We start from the raw sequence: 20,955 nt of genomic DNA on the forward strand, positions 1-20,955 counted from the left end.
ATATATATATATATATATATATATATATATATACATATATATATATTACTACAGTAAAAAAATTACCAAAAAAGAAAAATTTTCCATCTACAATAAAGGATTTCTAACAAATCTTTCAAACATTCCAATAAAAATCTGACTCCAACACAACACATAAATGCAACGCATGATTATAAACTAGATCATTTTGGTATAAAGCATAGCATTGCCCAACTGGCAAAACTCAAAAGAGATCTGAGGATTAGACAGTAGTAACTTATCATTGTGAATTCCTGATTTTGATGATTGTACTGTGTTTATGAAGGAGAATATTTATAGGAAATACGCACAAAAGTCCAGGATGATGGGGCATCAGGTTGGCAACCTACTCTCATTGGTTCAAAGAAAAGAAGATTGTTTGTAATGGATTTGAAATTTTTCTCTAAGTTTTTTGCGGTTTCAAATTTTTAAAACATAGATGAAAATATTAAAAACAATTGTATAATATTATCACATTGATCTGGTAAGAGCAGAATTACCTACAGTAAAATCACAGTAAACCATGTGTTAGCCATAGTAAAAAGTTTAAAATTAAAACAATTAAAAAAATAAAAAAAATAAAATTAAAACAATTAAAAACCTTTAAAAAATAAAAAAAAGGTAAAATATAACTGGGATTGGATTCAGTGAAGAACAAAGTCCCTGTTTCATACTGAAACTCCATGTATTGTTTTATAAGAGAGTAAAAGGGGAAAAAGACAAAACCAAGGAGGACTAGCAAGCACATATACAAACTTGCCAGCAAATGTCTGATAAATGGCCAGAAACCAATTCATACTTACACGATGGTTTTTCCAATATGCAAAAATGATTTCTCCACAAATTCCCGAACACTATGGACTTCCCCAGTAGCTATGACAAAATCCTCTGGCTCATCATTCTGTAACATCAGCCACATAGCCTAGAAAGAGAGAGGCAAATCCAAGTCAAAGTGCATCCAGCTGTCACTTGAGAAATATAATGGTATCAGAAACAGGTAATTGGAGGGGCGCTTGGGTGGCATGGTTGGTTAAGCGACCAACTCTTGGTTTTGGCTCAGGTCATGATCGCAGGGTCTTGAGATCAAGTCCCATGGCAGGGCTCTGCTCTCAGAGTGCAGTCTGCTTAAATTCTCTCTCCCTCTCCCTCACGTGTCCTCCCCCGCCCCACCACATGCACACTCTCTCTCTCTAAAATGAATAAATAAATGTGTAAAAAAAATAATTGGAGATGGACATTGCTAAAAGGTAAACTGAGGCATATTAAATTTTTTTTTTGCCAAGAGTTTATTGGAGCATACATCAATTCGAATAAGGCAGCACTAAACCAAAGGTGATTAGGAGCGCTATACCAACAGAAACTAGGAGCAGAGTTTTCATAGAGTAGACACTGAAGCAAAGTAAACAAATTTTGTGACTGACTATAGTTTACAGAGTTGCCTTATTTGAAAAAGCAGAGGTAGCTGTTTGTGACTCGTTGTTCTTAAGGTTCATTTTGTTGGATTTGAGTGCACTGACTCTGGCTTAGGTTTTGGTTCACCTACATAGGCTGTTAAGGCATTAAAAGTCACCTCAATCGGGGCGCCTGGGTGGCTCAGTTGGTTAAGCGACTGCCTTCGGCTCAGGTCATGATCCTGGAGTCCCGGGATCGAGTCCCGCATGGGGCTCCCTGCTCGGCAGGGAGTCTGCTTCTCCCTCTGACCCTCCTCCCTCTCATGCTCTCTGTCTCTCATTCTCTCTGTCTCAAAAAAATAAATAAAATCTTTAAAAAAAAAAAAGTCACCTCAATCTAAGGCCACCTTATTTGAATACTTTGACATGTACAGCTAGAAAATGACAATGAATTTACTACACTATTCTCAACATCACAGTTCTCAAACTTTAATGTGCATCAGAATCATCAAGGGAACATCTCAGCACAGATGCCTGGGACACAGAAGTTCAGACTCAGTAGACTGGAAGGACATGTTTTAGGCATCCTGATTCTCACACAGCAGGTCCTTGGGCTACAATTTAAAGGAACAAGATGTTCAAGAGTATCTGTGGCAAAGAAACTTTCCATAGTATATTTAAGAAAAGAAGAGTTTAAAAAGAATTGCCCAATTTTCCTTGATATCATGGATGGAAGGTAAGAAAAAGTCATTTAAAGACAGATGATCTTCCTCAAAAGTGGAACCAAATTTCCTGACAATAAAGTTGGAAATTTTCCAGCGTGTTGACATAAAAAATCCAAGTAAGTCAAGAATCATTAAAGGGAAAACCATTATGTAACGAACAGCACTGCCACTTCTAAAAAGTTATTTGAGTGGCAATAAGAATGCACCAGAGTTCAGGATTCGTCAGGCAGCGTTTCAAGCTCAAGTGCTCAGTGCATGCATCATACGGTGTACTTTTTCAACAGGAACAAGAAGTCTAGTTGGGCAACAGTGCAGCTGTGTGTCTTAGACACAAACTGGTAGCAACGGTCACAGCCCTGCTCCACTTGGTTATAACAACTTTTATCAGCCACACACAGGCCTATCGTTACTACAGTTTGGAACTGTACATTAATTTTAATGATTTTGTTACACAGATTGAAGACGCAGATTAAAAAACACAAAAGTATAGCTCGTGTGTGACTGCAGCATGCCTCTTTAAGAAAATCAAAGCCAACAACAATGACAACAACTGTTTTTTTCATCATTCTCACCCACTTTTCAAAATAAAATAGGTAAAAATAATAGACACTTCATTAGAACACAGTCCCCAATATTATGTGTATTACACTCTGGTTCTAACATTTAAAGAAAACTGTGCTGGTTGGTGTCTCCCTCGTTGCTATTGGATAAGCTGAAAAATAAGTTGCTGAAGCCAATGGAGCAGCTTCTTTTTTCTCAGAGGATACAACCCAAAAAAGTTTAATTCCTCTTTATTCATTTGAATTTGTGGCATCCTTCTAAAAAAAAATAGATATTTATCTTTTACTTGAAGTTATTTCTTGTGAATATTTTGTATTTTTGGTCTATTGTAAGACTTTTCAATCCTATTTTTGTCCTATGGAGGATGAGACTTTTGTCGGTTTTATGCGCCTTGGAGGTGGGCACACTGGGTGGGACAATGGCAATAGATTCAGGTCAGTGACACACTGAGAAGTAACCAATGAAAGTGTCTTGGCTAGGAGACAGTTTTGCTGGCATTCATGAAATACCTCCAAGTGTCATTTTGCATTAAGAGATCACAGATGATGAATTTAGTCACAACACTTTAAAAATTCACACTAGTTAGATTAGTATTAATAATAAAACTTGATCCATTTTTAAAAGACACAAAACACAAGATGTTCTCTTTATTGGGATAGTCCATGCAGCACAGAGTCTCCAAAATCCTTGTACCTCTGAGACCTCAGGGCCATTTCACACTATTAAAAATGCTCTGGGCTGAGGAGGAGTGGGGTCTGTGCCCAGCACCCTCTGTTGTTAAGGTCCCCACAGAGGTGTTTTTGTTATGGGCACCAAGGCTCATGTGCATTATCAGTGGCCTGGTGGGGGGCTAGCTCCTTGTGTCTCTGTGTCTTGCACGTGCAGTTCCCGTGGCCTAGAATGCCCTCTTCTCTCCTCTGTCTGGAAACTCTGACCTTTCCTTCCAGATCCCACACAAGAGCCCCAGGTCTAGTCCTTGGAATGAATTCATATTATCTCACTGAGTTTCCATGTGACCAATGGCACACAGTATGGTTGACTTCACTGGGACTGAGACTGCCCTTTGGCCACCCTTCCCCTGCTAAGCTGACTCTCCCACCTCCCCTGAGCACATACATGCACACACATGCACACACACACACTTGTTTTGGCTTTCTTCAAAAATACTTTCAAAGTTTTTAGGAAAAACTAAATTATGCTTCTGGCTAGAATTTCTATTTGAACATTTTTCTGAGGGATTTGTGTATACACTTACATGTGTTTTACTCAAATTTCCATTCTAAAAATAACATTTAAAATAGGTCTTTCAGGACTGCTCAGCTTATTTTATTTCTTTTGAAACACTATGTTGTGCTAGAATGGTTTTGAAAAAAATTATATTTTTAGTCATGTGAAAGAAAGCAAGGGCTTGCTAAAAATAAAAGGAGAAAATATGATTACTGGTTAATGGTGGATTACTTTAAACACTGGGCAAGTTCCCTGGTAGTTGTTTTGTTCCCCAACAGGAATCTTGGGATCAGTAGGAGCCTCTCACTTTCACTAAAGTGAGTGCCAAGAATCTGCTCTTTTCTTTTCCATCAGACTATCTGCGGCCTTTGACCTATCAATTTCTAGGCATTTCCTCTAAAGTTCATATTGTACCAGACTCCAGTCTGGGAATGGGAAGGGAAAGGATATACAACTCCAGATTTATTTGTTATTACTGAATAGTTTACTGGTTTTAACAGAGGGAAAGGGCTTTGTTTAAATTTCCACTGAGCATAATTAATGGTTATTGACTGGTAAATGAAGAACAGGTGACATTCTGGATTAGAAGATAAATGATCTTGTGTTCTGATGTGATAATGGGTTAGTAATTTGCCACAAAGCCGAGGCCCAGTGCATCCCATCATAATGCTAGATCATGTCCAGGACACAAAGGCCCCTGTGTGAGAAGTACTCAGCCATTCCCCTCCTTATACAGCTGAACACGTTGATTTGGTCCATTTATTCTCTGATGGACAGCACAACGGAGGCAAAAGCTCACCACTTCTCACCTTCCTGTTCACATGCTGAACATATGACCCATGACACTGCCAGGCCACAATCTGTGATCAAATCGCCACTCGGCTTTGGCTTCCGACTATAGAAACAATTTTGAGGTTACATGTTTTAGATGTCAATCCTCTCTCTTTGTCTCTCAAGGAATGAAGGAGAAAAAAGAGAGTCTTCCCACATTCTTTCAGTGCCCTTTAAGGATATGACTGACTTATCCACTTCCTCAGATACTTATTTACTTTCAGCCGTGACCTGATCACCAGTGCAAACAAAAAAAATCTCCTGCTTTTTAATCCATCCCACAGGGAGGAAAGACAATCAGTTAAGGAATGTACCAAGGCTTCAGATTCTTCGACATAAAAATGTCCCTTAACAGCAAATGAAGAGTGCGGTCTTCAAATCATGTCTCACGTTCATTTTGCTTTTAAGGTACGTGAAGTAGAAATCTGACGCCATACCATTGACATCTGAAGGCAGAGTGTAGATGGTTATAAGCATTAGTTAAATTTGGACATGCGTTATCTTGTAGCTGTATAATTAGAGATAGAAGCTATCAGTTCTGTAAATCTAATTTAGAGAAGTCAAAATAAAACTGTAGAAAATTTGAGTGAAAACACTGCCTCCCACAATGTACTCTTTGGCCATTCAAGTCATGAACGCGGAAGTAGGCACTGAAGGATCATTCCTCCTTCCTTGATTTGGTAGCTCTGGAGGCTGTTCACAGCTGGACCAGTGAAGGAGAACACCCAAAGTACATCACCACAGCCGACTAACTATACCTGATTCCATGCATGCCTTTTGGGGTGTGATGTGTGTTTGTCTTAAAAATCTGGATTCTACAATTGCTTCCACCTCGCCATTAACCTCCGGTTCAGTATCCAAGCCACAAACACTTATTAACTGAGCTGTCATCCATGAATAACAAGATTTGTTAATCAAGGTTATGTTTAACTATATTTATTTGACTGCTGCTTTTTTAGTCCTGTGCTTTGTGCTCTATATAAAAATAATCTTAAAACAGAACTAAATATATATATATATATATTTAGTATATATATATTTAGGTGGAGAAAGTCTATGAAATAATTCTAATAAAAGCCATAGGAATTTGAACAAATGGATATTTAAATTCCCAATTAAAAAAATGCCAACTGGGGCTCCATTCACTTACATTTTGTCTTTAAACTTTGTTCAGTAGCTGTTTTCATGATAACAGCCTGGTAATCACAGTTTGGGTCAGGACTTCAAGTAGTCTTGTGCTAGGTCAGGCCTTATGCTTTGCGGTACTCACATTGGCAGGTCTGAGGGTTAGCATGGGAGACTCCCCCCTACTATGACATAGTTGGGAAACAGGTACTACATGATTATATAAATAAAATTGATATCAAGAAAATCATCTAGCATAAAACCAGAGGCTGGCCTTAAGGACTTCTCAATCTATTCATTTTCTTCATGGGCAAAATACTGTGGTTTGTGGATTCCTTTGATAAAGAGGCCTTCAGACATTTTTAAGATACTAAGTTACTGAAGAGGAAAAGAATCATTAGATAATAAATAAAAACAACGAAAACAACAGAACACAATTTAGAAAGCAACAGAGCTCTTCTTACTTTTGCTGTTAACCTATTATTCTAGGTTGATGCACCACAAGAAAAAGGCTGTGTCAAAATCTGCCTTGCCCTGCTTTCATTCCAGCCACGTACACCCATCTACAAATTCCAAGGCTGAGGGTTAGTTTTTCTCATCCCTGGATGAGAACTGAAAACCTAAAAGCTCCTAGTCTTGCATTAATCATTCTGAAATCAATTTTTCGGGGATACCATATGCAGATTCAAGTTATGTATTTATTTCTTCTATGACTCTTTGAGTATATTTCACTCTTATATTTGTTCCATTTCTTTTTCAGGCACACCAATTATGCTCAAGTTGTATCTCTCTTCTTCTGTCTTCTATGCCTATTATACCCTATCTAATCATTTTTACGCTTGGTCTTTTCCATATTATTTTATGTGGTTTCTTCCTGCCACTGATTGTTTTCAGTAACATTTATTTTAAATTCCATTGCTAAGGTGGCTTCAGTTTCTGGACCGATTTTCTTTTTCTCTTCCATATATTTCCTGATTACTTCCAGCTTCACTCTTTCATTTATTTTCTTTAAGTCAGGGGTCAGCTAACTTTTTCTTAAAGGGCAAGGTAGTAAATATTTTAGGCTTCTGAGCCATCTAGTACCTAACACAAGTACTCAACACTGCTGTGTGGTGCAAGAACAGCCACAGACAGAGCAGAAACAAATGGGCACGGCTGTGTTTCAATAAAACATTATTTACAAACACAGTCAACTGGCCCATGGACTGCTGTAATAGTTTTTAGCAAACTGAACACAAACATGTTGCCTATAATTTTCTGAAATCTATGGAGGACAATGAACTGAGCTCCGGCAATGTATTTTTCTTTGAATAATATTCCTTAGGATATGGGCTATTCACCTGTTTTGCTCCTTTTCTTCTCCTTGCAATCCTTTCTTCACTCTCACCTCCAGTATAGATCCTGGGGTAGTGCCCTTCCGATTATTAATACTATTTGAACAAGGTAGGATATTTGCTGAAGAATCGTATGAGGAGGCACAGGAAAGCACACCGAGGGCGGCCTGCTGCTGCATTTCAAACTTCTCTCAAGACCCTCTCATGAACCCCGTACATCTTCTGCCCCAGGACAAGGCTGCCTTCCTTTACCAGCCGTTGTGTGGTTCGTGTGGCTCACAGAATAGTCTGTCAATCACCGGGCTGCTAGGGAGCTGCGTGCGGTACTGCCTCCTCTCTGCCCCTCCCCCGGATCATAGCCTGCATCGACGCTCAGCTCGGAGGCTATGGCCCGGATGGTAAAACCGGCTTCTCCTGCAGCAGCGTCTCCCTGCCACTCGGCAGTATCGTCGCGGGTATCCATAAAGATGGTCTCCCTTCCTCTGTAATACCATGTTGTGGCCGTTTGGGACTGAAAATTAATTTGAGCAAAATCTACAGCTTGTATGTATGTTTAGCATAACATATTCTGAGTGAGTGCATAAGGCATTATTTTAAGCAATTATGTACATCCCAAAATTATGTGACCATATATGAAAAGACTTTAATGAAAAATCCACATATAAATAAATCCACTTGTCTAATGCTGCTTAATAAGCCATCCTAAAACTTAGTGGTTTAAACCTTTTTATTGCTCAGGATTCTGTGAGCTAGGAATTTAGGAGGGCTCGGGGCAGATGGCTCATCTCTGCTCCCTGTGGCCGAGGTAATCTGAATGGCCCCCCTCACAGGTCTGGGTCCCTTGGTGCTAAATGTACCTCAGTTCTCCTTCACATGTCCCCCAACCCTGCAGTCTCTCATCATCTAGCTCAAGCTTTTTTATAGAAGCTGAAAGGCCAGAGTCACTTCCTCTACATACTGCTGGTTATAGGGTCAGCCCAAATTTCAACAAAGGGGAAAGAGACCTCCCCCTTTATGAGAAGAGTGGTAGAGTCACAGAGCAAACAGGCCTGCCGAATGGGAGGGATTATTGCAGCCATCTCTAGAAAAAATTTATTGCAAAGGGCTATCTTGTGATGACTATAACATAAGCTGATTGTTTCAATATAGTAATGAAATGACTATGTTTGCCTTTGCTATAAGCATTACTGCATCAGTCTGTAGTTTCTATATAGAGAGCTCTATCGTTAACATTGTGCAGCATTAGGTTTATATGAGGGCAATAGTAATTCGCAGACTAACACCTGGAATATGGAAACTCACTTTCAGGTCACTGTAATTTAACAAATGCTCTAACTTGGCCCTCATACCATTACTGTCACAACATACTTCCCAGAAGTGGTTGTTTCCTGGAGCGTGCCCAGCCACCTACCTCAACCAGGTGTTTCCAATTACCTGTTCCCACTCGTATACCCAGGTAAGCCATTCTAGAATTAGTTCTGGCTTGGCAGGAACAATATAAAAGCTGTGGGCATGCAGCAGGAAGTTACTTTATACTCATGACCACCTGATCGTCCATCTCCCTGCTCATGGTTCCTGGCCTAAACATGTTCTTGGGAAGCCAGCTCTGACTTTTCTGTGACCTTACCTTCAAGCCCATCCTGACCACCTGGTTCTGCCTCTCAGTCTGACTCTGACCTTTGGAATCCCACTTCTGGGCTGGTTCCGGGCTCCCTGAATAACAGGTCCTAGCATTGCCATAGCTCTCTCTCAGTTCCAGGTTTGATAATCATGGTTACCGGTAAATCAAAACTATAGACATACCATATTACGTGCATTAAGGGAGATGTAGATAGGACTTTACAAGCTTAGTCTAAAACAATGCTGCCCAATAGAAATACAATGCAAGCCACCTATTGAATTTAAAAATTTCAATTAGCCACATTAAAAAAGTAAAAAGGTAAAACTAATTTCAATGTTTTTATTTAACCCAATATATAAAGTACGGTATCATTTCAATATAAAATGTCATCAAGATAGTCTACATTATTTTTCTGTGTACTAAGTCTTTGAAGTCCAGCGTGCATTTTGCATTTATAGCCCATCTCAGTTCAGACTGAGCACCTTGTGAGTGCTCAGTAAGCACATGCAGCTAGTGGACCCTGCATGGGACGGGTCAGGGCTGAAGAGTCAGTCACCCTCTTGTAGGGAAGGAGAGTCCACATACTATGTGATGCACTGCCCTAATTCTGTTTGCTCAACCTGTCAAAGATTCTATTAGGGCTTCATGGAGGAGGCCTCCTCATCTCTGCAGCAGAGATGGAGGAATAATCCTCCTCTCCTCCCTCCTTTGTAATTGTCTTCACCGCCTGACTTTTTCTGTACTGATTTCATCAGTCATGGCAACTAGGTGACAGAGAACTTGAAAAGCAGTATAACTAGCTCCTAACTTATGATCACCTATATTTGAATGTTTGCCTTGTCCACGTACAAATGGGCAACAATACCACGTTTCTAGGTATTTATTCCCCAATTAGCATACCTGGGGAGTAAATACTTAGAGAACCACTTACAGGTATGTTGGAAGGCAGTGTTGAAGAGAAGAAGCAGGCACTCTCAAATTTTAGTGTGCGTTAGAATCATGCATAAGATTAAAACACAGACTGCTGGCTTCCTCCAGCCCAAGAACTTCTCATTCAATAGCCCTGGGGTGGGACCTGAAGATTTGTATTTCTAAGAAGGTCCAGGGCTAAGCTGAGGCTGCTTATCTGGGGACCACACTGAGAAACACTGCATGTTGTGGCTGGAGCTCAAACTTGGAATCGGACCACCTGTGTTTAAACCCCAGGTCCAGGGCTCACCTGGTAACTTCTGGCAAGTTCCTTAATCTTCCCGTTCCTCAGACAAATGAGAACAATAACAGTACTTACCTCAGAGGGCCGTTTTTAGGATTAAATAGGTTAATATAGGTAAAGTGCCTGGAACAGTGCCTGGGATACAGTGAGTGTTTAAAGACTATTATTTATCATGATGATGATGATGACAACGATAATTATGTAGCCTGTGAGGGTTATTGGTGCCTGGGAGGATCTAGTTTCTCTCCATGATCAAATTCTTATACCCATATATGGCATGGGGAGGGAAGACTGAAAGGGTGGAGTGAACTTAATCCTGATTCTGTTAGTCAGAGCCATAGAATTTTATAGCTGGAAGGGGCTGCAGAGATGTTCTCATCCAATTCAATTCGTTTTAGAGGTGAAGCAACTGAAACCAGGGAGACTATGTGACTTGCTTAAAGTCACATACCTAGTTAGTGCCAGAGCTGGGACCCAGTTCCTCTTTAAGTATTCTTTTTAGTGCATTGGGTGAACATGCATTTTCATGAAAAATTTTATTAGAAATGGTTGTTAGGAATAGCTGCATGGACTTCTGTGGGCTAACCTCATACTGTTAGTCAATATTCATGGAAAATTTGGGCGCCAGATGCCAGGCACTCTGCTAGACTCTGACAGTATATCAGGGAGGGATAAACAAGGTAGATGCTGTGCTTGACTTACGGATCACCAACATTTATATACGGAAAGTGTTTTAAAAGTTCGACATTTGATTTAAGAAAGAACATCTGAGACATAAACTCCAGGTAGTAGTCAAAAGACACTAGGCATGGAAGCTTTCTAAAACCTTTCTCCTAAGCAAGACTATCCTTACCCACAGCTCTTATTGAGGGAGTGAATCAGGCAGCCATTTTTAAGCCAGGTGACTGGTCTCTATACCTGCCCTCCTTCCCAACTCCCTTATCATGGATGGAGACCTGACATATTCTGGGTCAATCAGTCTCAAAAGAGTCTGTGTAAGAGACCCAGAGACTGAATGAGCAGTACAGCACTGGACACTGGGGCTGGATGACTGCCACACAGAGTCAGCCAGCCCCGCTGAAGCCAAGGGGAGGCCCGCAGAAGAAGCAGAGCCAAGCTGAGCACTGAGACATATTTGGGTAGAGGAGTGGGAAAAGACAGCCTACAAGGCTTGGGGGGGCAGTGAGGGGAGAGATGCACAGAGAAACAAGAAAGCAGATTTCACTTCCCAGTTCCTGTAAAGTATCCCAACACTCTTCATGATAAATCCCTTTTTACTTGAATTTCTCTGAGTTGGTTTCTGCTCCTTGTGCCAATAAATTCAGATGATGACAGCTGCAGATGGAACAAGACTGTCAGAACTTTGCTGAGTCTGAGTGCGTGGGACCAATCATGTATCAGGCTCTGTACTCAGTGTGAGAAGGCAGTTCCAAAGGCGATAAGGCACCATTAGAGACCTTAGAATCCATATAGAAGACTGCCAAGTGCCCGACGGCAACCAAAATAACAAAAGGCCAATGAGATAAATGCTAGCAGGAAAGGAGGTATGGGAGCACAAAGAGGAGACAATTACTGCACAGGAGAGGAGTAGGAGAGATCCAGAGAATTCTTAGTCTGTTTTTTAATCCCAGCGAACCCTGTTCACTGCCCAGTCTTGAGCTCCTCTAAAGACTGCAGGCTAGGACGGATATACCATCTTTCTAACTGGGAATTAGTGTCCCATTTAACTTGTTCATTTGAACTCATTTCAAATGTGTTTCCCCACAGTGTTCTCATTCACAAAAATCAGGATTTCAAATTAAAAGTCACTCTCCCACTCAATACTCTTAAAACTATATTTGAATGGATTTAGACTTAATCATTATGCCTTTAATTTTTGGTTGCTAAATATAAAAATATCCCAACATCAACAATGCTATTCTTCTGGGAGGTCAAATTACCCTTATGGACTTGGTCTTATCCATGAGCATAACGTTTCTGTTATCATAATTATTTCCTCGATGCTGACTCTGTACTGTCCTTGATTGAAAGAGAAGAAAAGGGAAGCATTCTATTTAAGACAACATTTATTGTAGCAGCAATATTGGAGCCTAGTGATACAGGAGGAAAGAAATTCCACTATATATAAGAAGCAATAATTCAGGGACAACTTCCCCTCCAATAAGGTCCCCTCCACACTACTGAAAACTGAACAAAAAGCCTCTTTGTGTTCTCCAAATTAAAAAAAAAAAAAAATCAAGAGAGCTCCTAAAAGTTCAATTATTTTGAAAACACATAGATGGTGACAGGAGATTTTTTGGGGGAGTATTTATAAATCTAGATGAAATCTAGAAAAATAAGCCTTTAATACATTGAATTAACATTTTCAAAATATTTAACTTATCAAGTATTTGGAAATTCCAAACTGTCCAAAAAACATTTTTTTAAAATCTTTAGCAAAGCTTACCTCAAATTACCACCCGGGAGAATAAACATTTATTTTTGGTGACTAAAATTTCCAGTAGTCTGACAAGTATCAGTGACTGCTCGAGATCCGTTATTAACAATAAAAAATTGTCTATTACTACACAACACCATAAGTAATGTCATTTAGCAAACACTAAAGGTCAAGAGCTGAGGAGCAATCTTTTCTGTTAATATAACACAACATTTTTCACATTCATTTCATATGAATGAACAATGTCTTCATTGTTTTCCTGAACACTAATTTAGTGTTGTATTTTTTTGCTTGTGTCAATGAGTGTCAAAATATTGTTCTTTAAATACATGAAAGTATTTGCATAGAGCTTTATTACTGATCTTTAGATGTTAGCCAGGGGCAAAATAAAACAGAGAAGCTCCAGTTGAGAAATCTCACTAGCAATGAAAAGCAAGAGTCTTTAACATATTCTGCTTTTCTGCCAATTTTTTTTCCCAAGTACACAATGGTTTATTTACCCCACAACTGGTGAAATTAAAAGTAATGTTGAGCACAATAAAACTATACTTCAACTACAAGATGTAAGGATTCCAGTTCCGTAAAAATGAAACAGAAAGTTTGCAAGGAAGAATACAAAAACCCTTAAGAGGAAGTTCTAAGATCCTGACATGAATTAAAATACAATACCATATAAACCAATTACAGAAAAGCCAAGAGACACAGTGTATTTCAACAAGGAACTGAGAAACAGATGGATAATTTTTATTAAGTTATGTCTTTCTGCATCATCTCATCATTAAATGCTCCATTACCTATAATGGTTTGCATTTATCCTAGTTATTAAGAAAAATGAAGCCACCACATTTTCTGTCTCTTCAAAGGTGGAGAGTCCACAACCAGGTATCTGATGCGGTTTTCGATTCTGTTTTTTCCCTCCCTCACACTAATTATCTTGTCTTCGTGGTACTGCCCTAAAAGACAAAATGCCCTTTCACAGAAGTGCAGGTTCCAGCTGATGGGTTACTCACTACGAAACTGCAGGGCTGTACCCTGGTTGCGGTCAGGAAAGAGCAGTCCCAGAACTCGGTGCCAGGACAGGCTAGTAAAGGCCACGCTTGCATCGCGAGAAACCAGACCAGCCTTTCAAGTCAAGTGTTGGCTTGTAGACATATAAGTTAATCAGCTATGAAATAACCACCACAATGTTCTTATTGATCACGAAGGGCTTATGACGCAACTTTTGGCCTGGAGAGGATCTGTGCTTCATTCTTTCGGTCTCCAACTTTCAGAGAGAGAGAGAGCACTTTGGGAGCGGTGTTTACAAAAGACAGATGCTAACTTCACGATTTGAACCTTCCTAGGAAGATGTGCAACGTACCGGGTCTTCAAAATGGAATGTACCAAAACCCCTCACGTTCACATTCCTATTACGCTTTTTCAAAGAACATGATAGTGTTTCCATTTTGTTGCACTTAGGAAGAGTCAAACGGTATTTAGAAAACCTCAAACTGATAACATTTCAAAACTAAATTTTAAATGTGTTCCCAGAAGTCTTTTTTCTTCACCGGGAGACACTAGGTAATATTGGGAATTTTGTTTTAAAAGCAATGTTACTGATTTAGAGAACAACTATTGAACATTAATTTAAGAAGCTGGTAATTTTAAAGGACTCAGATGTGTGCAGGCAGAATATTTTGCAGTAAATTTTGACTGCTCTTGAAAATGAGCAAATCTTCAGTTCCCATTTCTACTAAATTCTTTCTAAAATCATAGAGGGAAAAACTAAGTGGGTGAGGGTGATTTGTGCCATCAGAGCTTTAGGACATATTCTAAGACGTTGCTAACGGTGGGCCATTGGGTCATCCACAGACCTGATGATAAAATAAGGAGTCCTTTCCCATTAGGCCAGCTCCACCATTCAGGGGGTGTCTTCTAGAATAAATCCTCTTGGACAAAATTAAAAAAGAACAAAGTACAAAGTCTAGTGAGAAGACTAGGTAATAAGTGGGCTGAAGAATCAGTGAATGAAGTCTTTAAGAGAGACATTCAGTAAAGCAGTTCTCCAAGGGCATGGAGATAAATTCCCAGTGTCTCTCTACAAGTAAACCGGCTGCCAAGTGATAAATCCTCTAGTCCCAGGGCACTAGCATCACTATCTGGTTAGGCCTCCAGAAGCATGTGTCCACAGACATTAAAGAGCTTGGTCAGTGAGAGAATGAACATGCTTGGCTGTAATGACAGTTACACAATTGTTCCTGCCTTTCCTTTTTCTTTCAAATAGATTGCCTATGTGTGACTGACTCCAGAACAAACAGGGATGGAAAAAAAAAAAAAATCAAGCATTGTATTTCCAACAGTGAAATGGACTGCAGGTTTACCCTAGAAGGAACATCCCAGCCATCCTGCTGGCATGATGACCTACAAAGCAATGAGAACCAGTCTGTCGGTTTGCATGACTCACTTTTGTCTCCAACTCAGTATCAGATTGGTTCAAAACTTTGCTAGGACCATTGAGAAAAAAGGACAAGTATTGGATGTTTGCTAGTAACCGGGAACAGTGCCCCTCGCCTGGGGTGGGGGCGGGGGGCATACATGTCCCGCTCGCTTGGAGGAAACAGCGCCACCTGCTGAAATTCCAATCTACTTTAGCTGAGACATCCGCTCTTCCCCAGCACCCCACCTGCCAGTTTGGAGGGTCTGTAGGAGAACGGAACCAGGCATCACAGAACTGCCTGCTTCTCATCTGACTCATAGTGCTACTAGAGGTGGAGGTTAAGGCTGAAGGAGTGAAAAAAAAAAAGGTGTGTTTTTTTTTTTTTTTTTAAATAATCTTATTCACAGCAGTAAACAGTGCTGGGATCTTAGGAACTCTTTCTCTGACTACTTGTGTACTTTCATACAAGATAGGAGACAATTATTGAAAGTTGGGCCTGTGGTGTGAGACTGAATACAAAAAACACACACTCCAAATGAAGCTCTGAACCTGAATGTGAGAGCTGAGAGAATCGCAGGGGCAAGGGATGAAGGCCTTATGTTTATTCGTCTTTGCAAATGAAGTGTTTTTACAGGAAAACAGGCGGTCATAAAGGACAGTCTTAATGTTATGTAGTGAGAAGAACTCGGACAGAAGTCCTAAGACTCTGGGCTTCTCACTTTAGGTAAGCCACTTATTTCACTCTCGATTTTCTTACACAGGTTACAGGGTTTTGGGTATCCTATTAGATAATCTATTGAAAGCACTTTGTGATCTACCCAATGTTATTGCTATTACAAATGATAATATTATTGGAGAAAATGCCTGGGTTAATGCCTAAGAGATCAGTGTTCCATAACGATCACTGAGATATGATGTGATAATTCCATAGACTGTTATTATACTTAAAACACAGCATTTTTCAGTGCACTAATTCTTTTTAAAAAATGTGTTTTAGAACGGAATCTGGGGTTTCAACATTTCCATTCTTAAGAATTTCTGATTCCTTGCCCAAAATAGGTCAGTTATATTCAAGTTTTGAAAGAGCACAAAAATCCTGGCCACTTAAATATTTGTCTTATATGTGGGTTTCTGCTATTTCAGGAAAGTGGATTTGTGTTACACAGGTAGATGTTTCAGAGGGGCTTTAAGTCTTTTTTTTTTTTTCCTGAATAGTTAGCTTCATTAATTGTTGTTAGACAGTGTTTAAGTGTTCCTAAATAGTAAATAGCTGTTGATTGAAGTTTTTTCCAATATAATTCTCAGTGAAGAAGAAAACCCATTAGTAGAGCCTAAAGGGAGGAGTGATCAGATGATTTAAATAAATGAAATCTTTAAAGAAACAAAATAAGACCTTTTAAAAGAGATCAGTTAACTGGAGATTGTGCTTTCTGGAACTGGATTCTAACTTAAGCATAATAATAGGTCTAATGCCATCTTTTATTCAACATCATTTCCCTAATTATCTTGGTCTAAGTGTTTCCAAACTTTATTGTTTGTTTTGGCATCAAGTGCTTCTACCTCCACTGGCTCTCTTCCTAGAGCGGGAGAAGGTGTCAACATGAAGGTTAGCTGGGAACACAACCCATTAATAGGTAGCAAGAAGGCTGTGGTCTGAAAAATTCCTCCAAATGGATCAGAGAGCACGAGAGAAGAGTGAATTAAAGGATGGGCGAAGGCAGGACCTCCATGAGAAGCTTCCTTTGCCCGTAGTTTCAATGAAAATCATCAGAAGGGCTTCCTAACATTCCTGACAAAGAACGTTCGTGTCATCGTCTTATTTTACAGATGGAGAAACTGAGACATGCTGGGGGAATGACCTGTAAACGGGTCACGCGGCGGCAGAATGAGGAACAGAAGGCAGATTTCCTGATCCCCGTGCCAGTTTTCCACCCAATCCACCCCGTCTAAATGAAACGGCAGAAGCTTAGTTTTGATAAGCAGTTCCATGAAAACACGTCCCGTGCCAGATCCTCTCCAGTGCCCAAGACACTCCCCGATGGTGGGTTAAGGCTCGAGGCCCTTTAACTCTTTCGGCACACCCTGGCTTAGGAAATGGCAAGACGGTGATGGGCCTGGGGTAGGCATTTCTAAGACCCAACACAGGACCCTCCTTCCTTCTCCACTTTTCAGCCTTAACGCCAAAGGATTTTGAAACCTTCAACCTGGGTTCTTTGAACATCCCCGAGTCCCCTTATTAAGAACTCTACTTCAGATAACTAGGGCAAGCGTCCTCAGACTGGCCCCACAGACTGACTGACTGCACTTTCAGAAAACTAGAGAGGTAAAATGGGAGGGGGATTATTGGAATGATTCTTATCTTTACGAAGGGATTCTCTGCACAGTCTGTTGTACATAATACTCCCTCAGTGCCCCAACATGTTTGAGTGGATGGTAAATTATTATTACGATTTTTTTGACAGAAAAAGTAAGGAAATTAGGAAACCTATGCTATTGTGTGCTGAATCACTGGAAACCGAACAGTGGCAAAGATCACAGAGACCTGGAGAGTCGGCAGATTCGTTTGGGTTTTAGAGATAAGAAAACTGGGGTCCAATGAGGTACTGCAGATGCCCAGAGACAGGCCTAGCCCTGGAACCCACACCTTCCATCTTCCAACCCTCTTTTTAGGTCACCGTGTAGGAGATAAAAGCATATGAGAATCATATTGTGAGCCAGTGAGGAAATGAGTATTTATATATCAGCATTTATCACAAAATTAGGAATAACTTTCTAGTGAACAAAATACTTTACTTTGAAAAATCATTTCTCTTTTTGATGGGGCCCTGGAAAAGGGGTCTAAGACAGGGTCCCCAACTCCAATGCCTTCAAGTCCCCCTAGCTGGGTCATCCTTGGTGTTCTGGAGAGTATTGCCTTCCTTCCAGAAGGGACAATAACTTCACTCCAGCAGACAGTTCCCATAAAGGGATGTAGAACCAGTCTTGCCAGATCTTCTGGTTACATAAAAGAAGTTGCAAATCTGAAATGCTAAAAACTGAGAGTTATGTTAAAAAAAAAAAACAACCCTCTCAAATTCTGTTAGCTTAAAAAATTTAATACATTACCTGGACTAAACAAGGCATACCAGTGAAGCCAGATCTGAGGTCTGCCTGTTGAGTAATCTGGCCTAAAGGAGTACCCCAATAAGGTTTTTGTTTGTTTTTGTTTTTGTTTTTTTCATTGAGAATCTGACTTGAGTGTGAAATCGAGCAAGGATCTCCAAACCTTCTTCTCACACCATTACTGCAGGACACAGTGAACTTCATTCAATTTATTAGAAAATAAAACTATCCCAGAAAATAAACTACAAGTTGTAGCTCCTTAGTTTGTTTATAATATAGATACCACATTTAAGAATACTCTTGTTTTCCTACTTTTCTAAAACTCTTCATATAGGAAATATAAACCACAAAGAGAATATGATTTTAAAACTGGAAACATATTTTCCAGTCCCCCTTCACCCCAAATTTCATTAAATGCACAAGAGAAAACATCCTTTGTAAAATAGCTAATATAATTACAAAATAATCAGTTGCAGAGGTCCTATATAACAAAAACAACAACAACCCTTAAATTAAACTGCATTCATCAAAAATACCAGTTTACCTAAAGTAAATTTGGGGTTAAGAAAAAAGACCAAAAAGAGAGCAAAGCAAAATTCAGCACCAGTTCCATCCCCTGCTCTGTCCACCTTTTTGAATGTACTTCAGATAACAACAAATGACAAAGACACAAAGTGCTATTGCTAGACCTCCCTTGAATTCTTCTCAAAGCTGCCACCTCTCCCGGTCCCCAGACTGACCTCTGAGTCAAGCCAGATGGGACTGAGAGAGACGTCAAGCAAGTGCTGAAAAGGTGACTTGAGTATCTGGCAGCTGAGTCTGGAGCGAGTTTCTCTGCAAATTCTCTGGGGGTTGCTGTTTTCCAATTTCTCAGGAATGTTTAATTCTCCTCATCCCTTCACCGAATCTCTCTCTGGAGAGGTCAGGGAAGCCTGTGACATCCCCGGAGGGCACTGCCTGACTAAATTAGCATGAGATAACTTTGGACTCTCTTCCAAACATGAAAATACAAGGGAGAGAATTTCATTAAAAGCAGAAGACTAGGTGATCCAAGTTAATCCCAGCTCTAAGCTGCTGTAGAAATGCTCAGTGTTTATGTTTGACTCTCTGTGACAGAGTTCACCAACTATAATGTCAGTGATGCTAAGTGTCCAACTTGACCTCAGCTGACCAAATCTTAGTTTCATACTAAAGGTAAAACGTGGGTTTGCTGGTGTTAAAATGAGTATTTAGCCTGTTTATGGGTTACTATATGAAGCAGTAAGATCCCAAGGTCAAAAATAAACATTTCAGTACTTCGGTCTTTAAATATCTTTTAAATTAGGAAACAGGAAACTTTAATAGGTAACATGAGTCATTAACCATATGTAGGTGTGTAAACATGGGAATATCTAATGTCAATTCAGTAAGGCATATAATGTCATAGGGACATGCTTTCTATTCTATCTACAAATATTTGAGAGAACACATTGTAAATATTTAGAATGATAGTATAATTAATAAGATCTGTTCAAAAAGTGCAAGGATAGCCATTTTATCATTTGCTTCTAAAAAATTTAATTAGGAGAGTAGCTCTAAAAAGAGCTATCAGTGCAGCCTGTCTATGAAATAGGACCAACACACTATTAAAGAATTCAGACTTGGATATATATCTTGGAGCTCTTCTGCTTCAATCAAGGAAATACTATGTTTACTAATTCTTTGATGAATAAATGTTTCTTATTAGCTACTACACCATCATGTTACTGTTTACTTTGATTTAAAAAAATCTTTCATGTCCTCTGAATATTCATAATTTATTCATCTATTGACATTTTGCAGACTAAAAGTGATGCTGTACGCTTTTAAACATTTTGTGCACGCACTTTTAGACATTTTTAACTTTGGATTCCTTTTAATGTTCCTTGACCATTGTAAGAGATAAAAGGTATAGAATAATATGGCCCTGGATGAGGGATAATGGCTTACTTTGTCTGATTATACTACTTTCTACTACAGACAGCAAAGTACTCAGTGATAAAAATTATTTGCTAGTATATTATACTTTACATTAGGTTATCTACTGCTGTAATTTGTTCCTAGAAAAGTCCTCTGTTTTGACCTAGTGATTCTGTGTAATATGCCCCTAATTGTTTCACTAAAGCCTCACAACAATGACTGATGCTAACTGAATACATAGCATACAATGGCCAATGCATCTTATATTTACGGAGATAAAAAGGAAATGGACTCTACCCTTAAGAAGCACCCACAGTAACAGAAGGTATATAATGTCTTATGAGAAAATAATGTTCTTGAGTGTCAAAAGTTGGGTTAGGAAACTCTCTCAAAGCTGGGGGTAATTCTTTTTTTTTTTTTTTTTTTTTTTTTTTTAGCTTGTGTTTAGTCACTTCTCAGCTGAAGTACCAAGCTAAATTCGGACTGAAGCAATGCACATATGAATACAGGAAACAGGGATGGAATTGACTGGCACACTCCCTGCCCTTTTTTAAATCCACCATGGGCATTTTCAAGATGGCTGATGTGACTCAGTGAAATCCGTGGCCATAGAACTGTGCTGTTAATTAGGATATAGGAAGACTGAAGCCCAAGCTTCAACCTCACTTGTTTTAAGCTGTAACAAACCAAAATCAATTAACTCAGACATAAAATGTTGATAGCCTTTAAGTCACACAAAGGTTAAATCTAACTTTCTGGTGATTTCAATCTTTTGTTACAAATGCTAAATAAAACCTTAAGATATTTTGTGGCTATCTGTTTAATTTTTTAAAACAGTAATTATTAACATGACTCATTATTTGGGTCATGGAATCCTCTGAGAATTGAAAAATAAGATGGATTCTTTCTTCACCGAAAAACATGTATATGTGTGAGCCTACGAATGAGCACATTTTTGCCTAAGCTTTTAGGGGATTCACAGATTTTCCCTGAAGACCATCTCTGGACCCTAGTTT

The 20,955-nt window shown here is 39.4% G+C and overlaps 1 protein-coding gene across 3 annotated transcripts in view; it reads right to left on the bottom strand.

Moving 5' to 3' along the window:
• GMDS (GDP-mannose 4,6-dehydratase) overlaps positions 1 to 20,955 on the bottom strand; it is a 656,830-nt gene that overhangs the window by 124,229 nt on the left and 511,646 nt on the right. For all 3 annotated transcript variants that reach the window (XM_035030719.1, XM_035030720.1, XM_035030718.1), the window contains one exon: positions 822 to 940. In XM_035030719.1, the coding sequence (XP_034886610.1) occupies positions 822 to 940 (119 nt within the window). The remainder of the gene's footprint in view (positions 1 to 821; positions 941 to 20,955) is intronic.

The sequence above is a fragment of the Mirounga leonina genome, unplaced genomic scaffold, assembly GCF_011800145.1.
Source record: "Mirounga leonina isolate KUSES-001 unplaced genomic scaffold, KU_Mleo_1.0 Mir_366, whole genome shotgun sequence".
Lineage (NCBI taxonomy): Eukaryota > Metazoa > Chordata > Mammalia > Carnivora > Phocidae > Mirounga > Mirounga leonina.